The sequence below is a fragment of the Chaetodon auriga genome, chromosome 14 (assembly GCF_051107435.1).
Source record: "Chaetodon auriga isolate fChaAug3 chromosome 14, fChaAug3.hap1, whole genome shotgun sequence".
Lineage (NCBI taxonomy): Eukaryota > Metazoa > Chordata > Actinopteri > Chaetodontiformes > Chaetodontidae > Chaetodon > Chaetodon auriga.
The window spans coordinates 2,106,118-2,116,118 of NC_135087.1; the positions used below are offsets into that span (position 1 = coordinate 2,106,118).

Sequence of the window (10,001 nt, forward strand, 5' to 3'; positions counted from 1 at the left end):
TGCAGCCTAGCATCCCTACAGAGACCTGCTGGACTGGTTGACTGACAGCGCTAAGTGGAAAAGCCCTCAGACGGCTCATGCTACTCAGTCTGGCTTTCTGACTGTTTTTTAATACGGTACCTGTCTGTCTCCCTGACTTATCCTTTCAGATCCTGTCTTTCTTTCACTCTGCCTGTATTTATTTTTATCAACACTCAATTTGGCTCCTTGCCCAGTTGACCTGTGTTTATCTGTTTACTGAACTTGCTCTCTGTTGTTCTGTGTCTGCATTTCTTTTTTGCTGTCCTCGTCTTCCTCTCTTCTGGACGTCCCTGCTGTTCTGATGTCCTTCGTGCTTTGAGCTCCGTCCTGTTCAGAGCTGCGGGCGACGCCGCTGACCTGCGCTCTCTCTTTCAGATGTGAAGGTCACAGAGAGCTCAGAGTCCTTCGCTAAGGCGACTGTCAGAGCAGTGAAATCAGCCTCTGGTAGGCGCTCTGCCTCCTGCATGCGACTGCCTCACTGTGTGCTGAAGGACCAATCCCATCCACCCCCACCCCCCATCTATTCACCTTGAGTCACAGATGTGGCTGCACACCGCTACGACTCATCACTTTAAAAACTAGAACCTAAAACATGAGCCCGCATGACGCTGCAGTGGAAGTTTTTGCATGTGTTTGACGGATATTTGAGTCCTCTGCATGTCTCAGTGTCTCCCCTGTGTCGTCTTGGTTTCCTCCATTTCTTTCTTAATTTCGCATTTTTTCCGTCTCACAGTGAAGTCAGTGGCCGACACCCCCAGCTGGCACCAGCCCGGCTCCCCGGAGAGGAAACGAGTCCCCCGAGAGATCATCCGAGGCCTGAGCTCGTCTCCCACGCACACCAGCACTCCCTTCCGCCAGCAGGGCTACGTAAGGACACACACCAACATCTGGAATCCTTTCCCTCAGCGTCCTGACGCAGCGCGATGAAGTCGGCCTTCAGGTTAAAGCCGTGTGTGCTCTGTGTGTGTGTTCAGGCTAAGCTCATGTCGGAGTGCAGCGGCAGCATCGACAGCGTGAAGAGGGTCAAGCTGATCCTGAATGATGAGGAGGAGCCGGAGGATCCGGGTCTGACCAGCAGCATGGCCGACAAGCAGACCAGCACAGGTAGAGGCGTCGCTCGACTCACAGGCGCTGGTCGAAGGGAAGCCTGTGGTTTCGTCTCACTAACACAATGATGCAGCTTCTTTCTTTTTCCAGTTTAAGAAAGGCCTGAAACTAAGACGTCTCCTCACTGATGATGAATGCACTGGTTACTGTCTGGGTTTACAGTGTAACCTGCTCTATAAAAGCCAAAGAAATTTCATTTTAAATAAAAATAAACAGAGAAAAGCAGCAAATCTACACATTGGGGGAGCTGGCATCAACAAAAAGTTGACATTTTAGTTTGATTATTGCCTTTTAATCCACTGACGACTTACTGTGTCAGCGCTGATGTGAAAGCATCATGTGGAGGCTGCTCGTCTTCTTCATGAGCGCCTTGCTTGTCAGCGTTCACACAAGTTAAGTTCTCCAGTGTTGAAACAGAGTCATTTAAGCATTAGCATCGTGCTAACGTGTTTAAAGGGAGACACCACAGCTCAGCTCGTTTCTCTGCAGGTGTGATCGAGCGCTGGGAGCTGCTGCAAGCGCAGAAGTTCAACAGCAACGCCGACATCAAGCAGGACCTGCAGCAGTGGCAGAAGCTGAACTCCGACCTCTGTGAGGTCACTTCCTGGTTGGCCAGGATGCTGCCGGAGCTGGAGAGGCTGCAGCGGATCGCGCCGTCCACCAGCATCCGAGACATCGAAGTCAACATCAGGAAGCTAAAGGTACAACAACCTGAGAGATGACTCGAGTCACAGACACTCAGGAAGTCTCAGTCTGTTATTTATTCAATGTGAGGCACAGACATGACACACAGAGACATGACACACAGACGGACACAGAGACATGACACACAGAGACATGACACACAGACGGACACAGAGACATGACACACAGAGACATGACACGCAGACGGACACAGAGACATGACACACAGACGGACACAGAGACATGACACGCAGACGGACACAGAGACATGACACACAGACGGACACAGAGACATGACACGCAGAGACATGACACACAGACGGACACAGAGACATGACACACAGAGACATGACACGCAGACGGACACAGAGACATGACACGCAGAGACATGACACACAGACGGACACAGAGACATGACACACAGAGACATGACACACAGACGGACACAGAGACATGACACACAGACGGACACAGAGACATGACACGCAGAGACATGACACACAGACGGACACAGAGACATGACACACAGACGGACACAGAGACATGACACACAGAGACATGACACACAGACGGACACAGAGACATGACACGCAGACGGACACAGAGACATGAGAGACATGACACACAGACGGACACAGAGACATGACACACAGACGGACACAGAGACATGACACGCAGACGGACACAGAGACATGACACACAGAGACATGACACGCACAGACAGACTTTCGTCTTTCACATCAAATACTGATGAATGCTCAAATCTCATGTTGTGTCTAAAAGAGTTCAAGTCAGAGCAGAATTTAACATCTCAACTACATCATGACTTTGTTTGTTTGTTAATATTCCAGTTTAAGTTACATTGAAAAGGTTCAGGAAATATTAGCTGTTACTCATGAAAGTCTGAGGACGCTGCGTTCAAGTGTCAGAGGCGGTGAAACTGTCCAATCACAGTCCTTTCAGGAAGATGAAGACTCACTTTCCTTCTCTTCTGTCCAGGAGATGCAGAAGACTTTCAACAGCTACAAGTGTCTGATGATCTCCGTCAACCTGAGCAGCCGTCACTTCCTGCGAGGCGACAGCGCCGAGCTGCGGGAGCTGCAGGAAGCTCTGGGCTCGGCCAATCACAGCTGGACGCAGGCCTGCGGCGGCCTGGAGAGCTGGGAGAGGCGGCTGCACGCTGCGCTCATGCAGTGTCAGGTGAGACACGGAGAGCACGTTCGGTTCAAACAAACGCGTTAAAAGACGAGCAGCTCCGGTGACCTTCGCCCTCTGCGCTCTTCTTCTTCAGGAGTTTCACGAGACGCTGCACTCTCAGCTGATGTGGCTCGCCAAGGCCGAGAACAGACTCGCCGCCGTGAGCGTCAGCGACCCGTCGACGTCGCGCTCCGTCCTGCTGGAGCACCGAGACACGCTGACGGTGAGCAGAAACGTCCTGTTTCAAGCTGTTTGATTTCCAAACATCATTCAAAACGTTTGCTTCAGTTCATCAGCTTCCAGCATCCAGTGAGGCTTTACAGGAGTCTGACACTCACATCAGTTAAACAGCAGATTCTCAGTTTGCACAAACACAAACCTTTATTGTACACAGCGAACAAGTGAGAGGAAAGAGTTCAGTGTTTGGATTTTAGTGCTGGAAAAGCTGTTTATTCACTCTGAAGAAGGCGTCTTCTTCGACCTTCTCAGATTCTATATTTTAACAAACTTAAGCTTAAATTTCTAGAGACGGATCACTGACTGTCAAACACTGACCCTCGTGCTCTCTGTCGCCCCCTGCTGCAGACTCTGCAGGAGGAGCTGTGCGGCCGCCAGCGGCAGGTCTCCTCGCTGCAGGAGATCTCCTCTCAGCTCCTCCTGGAGGCCACAGGAGAAGACAGCATAGAGGCCAAGGAGAAGGTCCACGTCATCTGCAACAAACTGCACCTCCTGCTGCGACAGACGGCCGCTGACCTGCGAACGCTGCAGGGGAGACAGGTGGGTCCGTTTTTACCTCAGGCTGAGGTAAATCATTCAGAAACCGCAGACTCGTAAAATCAAGCATTACAAAGACGCGAGGTTTTGGGACACGATGGCAAAACCACTGATTGCACCTTTGAATGAAGCGACATCTGATAAATATGAGGTAAAATTAGACCTGCGGTTGCTCAGTTTTAGGTGCCTGTTGCCATAGACACACTGCAGTTTCATAAATGTTTTAAAACCCTGAATGCATCAGTCATCCAGGAGTGAAATGGTCACTGGTTTATTCAGACCTCATGCGAGCTAACGGTAATATCCTGAGTGACTCACCTGTTCAGACGTCCGTCCGCCTGCATCAGAAGAACCAAAGAATGTTCTGCATGTCAGTCTGGTGTTTGGAGGACGTTGTGAATGAGACGCTATCAGAGCTGAAGTCCTGCGACCTCTGACCCCGACCTGGTCCAGTCTGTCTTCTCTGATGTGTGTTTGCTGTCTGTGTCTCAGGAAACCTGCTCAACCAGCTGTGAACTGGACAGCATCGGTCTGGGAACCCTCAGCTCTCCTCTGCTGCTGCACAAGGTACACCTGAACGTTCACACCTGCATATTGACCTTCAGTTCACACCTGAACGTTCACACCTGCATATTGACCTTCAGTTCACACCTGAACGTTCACACCTGCATATTGACCTTCAGTTCACACCTGGATATTAACCTTCAATTCACACCCTAAGTTCACACCTGAATATTTTACATTGACTTCACACCTGGATATTTACCTTCTGTTCACACCTGAATGTTCACCTTCACTTCATACCTGCATATTTAATCTTCAGTTCACACCTTAGTATTTTACATTGACTTCACACACCTAAATATTTTGTCCTCAGTTCACACCTGGATGTTTACCTTTCCCCTCACACCTGACTATTTAATCTTCAATTCACACCTGAATATTTACCTTCACTTGGAACCTAAATATTTTTAATCTTCAATTCACACATTTAATCCATTTAATCTTCACCACACCTTAATATTTTACACTGACTTCACACCTGAGTATTGACCTTCAGTTCACAGTGAAGGCAAAGAATTCAGATAGTTTCAGTCAATGTAATACTTCACAGTGAAGATACTCAGCTACGAGCCAACATGCTAACATTAACATGCAGTCTGTACTCGTGTTAGCTTTAATCTGGAGGAACGTTTGAGGCTGACGTGTTGTGGAAAACTTAGCCTGTTTTTACATTTTTATGCAGCCACACTGACATTTCCTAGAAATCTAGAAACCACTGAGAGCCTCTGTTTTTAGGAGTGAAGTGATTAACACCTTTGACCTGTTTGTTGCTGCAGGAGGAGGCTGATCTACAGGCAGCTACAGCTGGACGACCAGCACCCAGAAGGTAAACGTGACAGCCCGGAGCTGCACTTTGACTTTATGGGGACAGAAGGTTCACTGACTTTTCTACACATTATGTTTAACTTTAGCGAGCACGGTGAGAATCAAACGGTCTTTGTGCCTCAAAGTGAAGCTTCTTCCAGAGCTTTCGACTTCGTCTCAGGGTCATCCTCAATGAGAGGGGTCAGTAGGACTGGAGATGCAGTTTAACGCTCTGGAAAAGCTTTGACCCTGAGTTAAGAAGTGAAAAGTGAACATCTGTGAATTCTGTCCACATCCAGGGAGGAGAGGAGGGACTCGTCCCCACAGCGACCCCTCTTCTACCGGGTTCTACGAGCTGCCTTCCCCCTTCAACTGCTCTTCCTCATGCTGCTGGTTCTGGCCTGCCTGGTGCCCCTGTCCGAAGAGGACTACAGCTGTACACTGTCCAACAACTTCGCCCGCTCCTTCTACCCCATGCTGCGCTACACCAACGGCCCCCCGCCCACATGAAAACGGACCCGTTAACATGGACTGAACGAGACCTTCTCTGTCTGAAGGCCTCGTGTGTTTTTTGACTAAAATTTTATTGTATTTAAAAATGTATTTATTGTTCGTGGAGCTCCACAGTTCTGAAAAAAGAAGCCATATCACTGGTTTGTTTTAAAGGGTTTGTCATTTTTTTATATGTAGATTTGCCATCAAACGTCCCCACAGAACATCTTCAAAGAAAAAAAAAAAAGGTCTCAAGATTTATTTTGGTATCTACAGAATATTTTCATTTTTTGTACTTTCACTCTCGTGGGATCGAATCTGAAGGAACGTTAACGTTAACCAAAGCATCCAGGAATCGAGACACTGCAGCTATTTTTACTGTTTTTCATAGACGGCCACCTGCTGATAGCACATTTTGTACAGAAAACAGGTGAAATGTTTTTGCTGTTTTAGAGCTATTTAAGATTTTTTTAAACGCTGGCAGTGACTCCTCTGCAGACATGCCTTTCTGTAGCCAACAGAACAAACCTAACTTTATCACATAATTTTCTTTAAAATGGTGTTAATGATGAATTTTGTATATAAGTGGAATCTACTGAGAAAGAAACAGGTAAATTATTGTTTCTGTGTTTGGCACTGAGACCGATCAGAGTAATGTTTGAGGCTTTCAAAGTCACGCTGGCTTGTTACGCTGAATTTTGTCGATACGATAAAGTGAGATATTTTCCTATGATTGTGGAAACTTTACTGAAAGTGTTTTGGAGGTATTTTCTGAAAATTTTAGCAGATCATTGAACTGAAACATTTTGCAAAAAAAGGCACAAATCTTCAAATTAAAGCTGCGTGAGGAGATTCTTGACCACTAGGGGGCAGAAGGAGTCAAAATGCACCGACAGGAACAGTAGCTAAACTGGTGCTTTTAGCTAACGTGGTAGCATAAAAACTGCCGGCTTACACTTCCAGCAGACACAGAACGTGATCACCTGAGCTCTCCCCGTTCTGCTTTCCTCACTCAGCTAACATCGTCTGCTGTTTGATGCTCGACAGGTAGCTGCACTTTTGCTAAAACTGTAGATTTTGCTTGCAGGAAGCGATGTGACAAGTTGAAAGTCAACCCTCTGATCTACATGCAGCTGTAAAACCAAAGCAGTTAGCTGGAGAGGCTAAAGGTTCTGTCAGGCTGCACAGTCGATTCTCAGTGTGTTTGGTCCTATGAGCGACCGTCACACCTTTGATTTGAGGTTTTAAAAGGCAGGAAGTCCTGTGTCAACAGATTAACATCAGCAAACACATATCACACTGCCAGTTAGCATGATGACACGGCCGTGTGTTCTTTTTATCTGAAGATCCAAATCTTCTCTTTCATAACTTACCCAACGTTGTCCAAGTTGGCCTGATGGAGCGAAGCCCTGCAGGCATCAAACATGTTAATACAAAGACGGATTATATAAGAAAAATCAAAAATACAGCTTGTTGTTGATGCTGTAATGAAACACGTGGGATTCACCTGAACGCAGAAGGTGTTAAAGTCTAACAGCAGACTTATAGTAGAACACAAATGTAAGTGATCCTTTGGGCATTGAATGTAACTGTGCACAATCAAAGGTCGTTAAATGTGCGTAATTTACTCGTTAAACGATTTGATCTGAAACTCAGTGTTTGATACCAGCTTGGACATGAATCAACCTCACAATCAGAGGGCCAGCAGAACAGAAACAAACAACAAAGTGTGTAAAGTTTTATTTTGTGAACTCTTATTTATGGGTTGTATAGATTGACAATAAACCATGTTTGCCATGATTCACGGCCGCGTGTCTTCTGTATCGCTGGGTTGCAGAGAAAGAGCTTTGACAGGCCAAAACTTCAACCAGATCTGAGATATGAATGATGTGTTGTGCACAAACCGCCAAGAAATACTTTCAGCATCAGATCTGGATGAACGTGTGTGTGTGTGTGTGTGCGTGCGTGTGTGTGTGTGTGTGTGTGTGCATGTACAAGCCACAGACATCAGGAAAGAAAGGACAGTGAACATGTATCTGTCTGCGAGCAGTGGACGGATAACCTGGCACTAAGGTTGAACTTACACTGGTGGAAACGTGGCTCATGACTGGACGTTAATGATGCGTTTGAAGCAGTTTTGCCGGATCAAAACGAAGCAATCTGAACTGAGATGGCACCAAACGACCGGCTGTTCTTTTCCGAGAGAACGGTGGTTTGATCAATGAGAACATAATCAAAAACATCACAGCGAGCACGTCAAAAACACGAGGCTTCAAACGTGTTTGAAGGCAGAACCTTTCAGGTCTTATAGAGCCAACGGTTTCTCATGCCTGAGAGGCCAAAAACAACAAAACGAACGAGTTCTGGACTTCTTTCTTCATGTGTTATCCATTCGAGAAAGTGCATAAATTACAGCAAAGAACGCTGATGATTCCATCATGTTCGGTTATTTGGTTGAATTTGGCAAAACGGATCCTAAACAAACCAAATCTAATGCATTTATCCATCTTTTCCTTTGTTTAGGCCGAGGCTTTTGTATAAAGCTCCAATTAAAAAATAAGTTTGTTCACTACTGAACCAAGTCTCTGTATGATGAAGAAAACATCAGCTGCAGGTGTGATGTCAGTTTAAATTGGCCACTGTGGTAAAAATTATGCTCAGAGGGGGTTTGCATTGTAAAATAATTGTAATTTGTCATTTTTTTTTTTTTCAGTCTAAGTGATCAATAAAATGAGATTTCTACAGAGAACCATCTGCTTTCTGTGTTTTTTTAAAAAAATGTTAAAAATGTTAAAAAGATTTAACTCGAACAAATCACTGCGTATAACATCAATCTGGTCTGTATTTTCTTCATTTAAATAATTTTTAAAAATTGCATATAAATTACTGGTTAGCTTGTTTAGCAATACACTGATGTTACCATCAACATGTGATCGACTTTTTAAAAAAAAAAAAAATCTTATGTAAATGACTTTTAGTAAGTAAGTTAATTTGTTGTAGCTAGACTGCTTCATCGCTAACATTCTAATGCGAGTCTGTCAACAGGAATACATTTAGCATGTTACCATACTCATGTTTAGCATACATGTATTGTGCATAATGAACACATGAATGTATGTTGGTTTTTTTTCCAATGCTGGTGCCAAGTGTGTCAGACTGTTAGCTTGTTAGCCTACGTGCTAATTAACCATGAATACGTCAACATGTGTACGATAAGCATGTTCACATACTAATCTTTGTCATGTGATGTTCAACACGTCACTAGCTTGTAATACATGGTTAGCATGCTAACATCTTGGCTAGTGCAGCTAAGGCAGGAAGAAACTGACCTGGAGTGTCGTGAAATCAATGCTCAATGAATAATGTGCGATCACTTTCTCTGTGTTTACACGTTTACTGATTTCCTGATGCTTTAATTCTGAGATACATGCTAACAGTGCATAGCTGGCTACACTGCTAATGCGGTGAAGTTGGCATTTTCACATACTTACACCTTTACACGTGATGTTTACTAAAGTTGTCATAGAAAATAAGCATTAAGTTAAATTTGACATTTTTTTCTTTTTTGCTGGTGTCGAGAAACTGAATTCATTAAAACACGCTAACATGCGCTGGTGTGTGAGGTTCGGCATGTTAGCCGCTTACATAGCTTACATTAGCAGGTCACAATGAACACAGTTAGCAAGGATGATAGCATGCACTGTTAGCGTCCTGAATATACTTACATGATATCTAACTTTTATGAGCTAACATGGTGAATTTAGACCAACTGAAGTGTACGGAGGTAAATTTGATTTAATATTTTCAGTTTTGCTGGTGCCGAGTGTTAACTTTAAACAAATCTGTGCCACATAGTGTAAATCCAGCCTTAGTTTAACCACATGAACAGAGACGAAAGCCCGTTAACAGTCATTTTGTTTAAAGGCCACAAACTGCCGCTTTTTGACTCCACTGACACTCGTAGTTTGTACAAAGAGTAGAAAAATCCTGGATGAACAGGCACCGATTCAAACACCAAAGTACACAGCAGTAGTGAAGGAGAAAAACACCAGAGTGAGATAGAAAACACGGCCCCTTTCTGAAGCTGTAGGACGACCAACGGAAACACGAACCACGTGCACGTCCTGTGAGTCACGGCAGGCTTGTTCTGGATGTTACACCGAGGTGAAAAAAGACATAGAAATACTGTATATCAAAAAAAGAGCTTACTGGCAGAGGGTCAGCGATGTTCTCAGGAACACCTACTGCAGTGCACATTCACAGGAAATATTTACGCACACCAAATATACATTCAATCCAAAACGCTGTTTTTTCCAAAGACTAAAAACATCTAAACATGAGAAAAAATTTACCTCACG

General features: G+C 44.9%; 1 protein-coding gene across 2 annotated transcripts; it reads left to right on the forward strand.

The window, feature by feature from the left end:
- The first annotated feature begins 330 nt into the window (after positions 1-330).
- LOC143331403 (nesprin-2-like) lies at positions 331-7,443 on the forward strand. Of its 2 annotated transcripts, XM_076748237.1 has the most exons (10): positions 331-465; positions 755-888; positions 996-1,125; positions 1,618-1,829; positions 2,812-3,012; positions 3,104-3,232; positions 3,595-3,786; positions 4,276-4,350; positions 5,124-5,173; positions 5,451-7,443. In XM_076748237.1, exons 3-10 carry the CDS (start codon positions 1,005-1,007, stop codon positions 5,659-5,661), a joined length of 1,191 nt encoding a protein of 396 aa, XP_076604352.1. In that variant the 5' UTR covers positions 331-465; positions 755-888; positions 996-1,004; the 3' UTR covers positions 5,662-7,443. The 2 variants fall into 2 exon arrangements, with proteins under 2 accessions (XP_076604352.1, XP_076604351.1); XM_076748236.1 differs by lacking the exon at positions 331-465 and having other exon boundaries at positions 558-888.
- Positions 7,444-10,001: the final 2,558 nt, after the last annotated feature.

Excerpts from the sequence above, each read along its gene's own strand:
- LOC143331403 (XM_076748236.1), top strand. The coding sequence starts at position 679 with ATGTCTCAGTGTCTCCCCTGTGTCGTCTTGGTTTCCTCCATTTCTTTC. Across the intron at positions 889-995 it reads CCTTCCGCCAGCAGGGCTAC|GCTAAGCTCATGTCGGAGTG; the intron begins GTAAGGACACAC and ends GTGTGTGTTCAG. Across the intron at positions 1,126-1,617 it reads CGACAAGCAGACCAGCACAG|GTGTGATCGAGCGCTGGGAG; the intron begins GTAGAGGCGTCG and ends GTTTCTCTGCAG.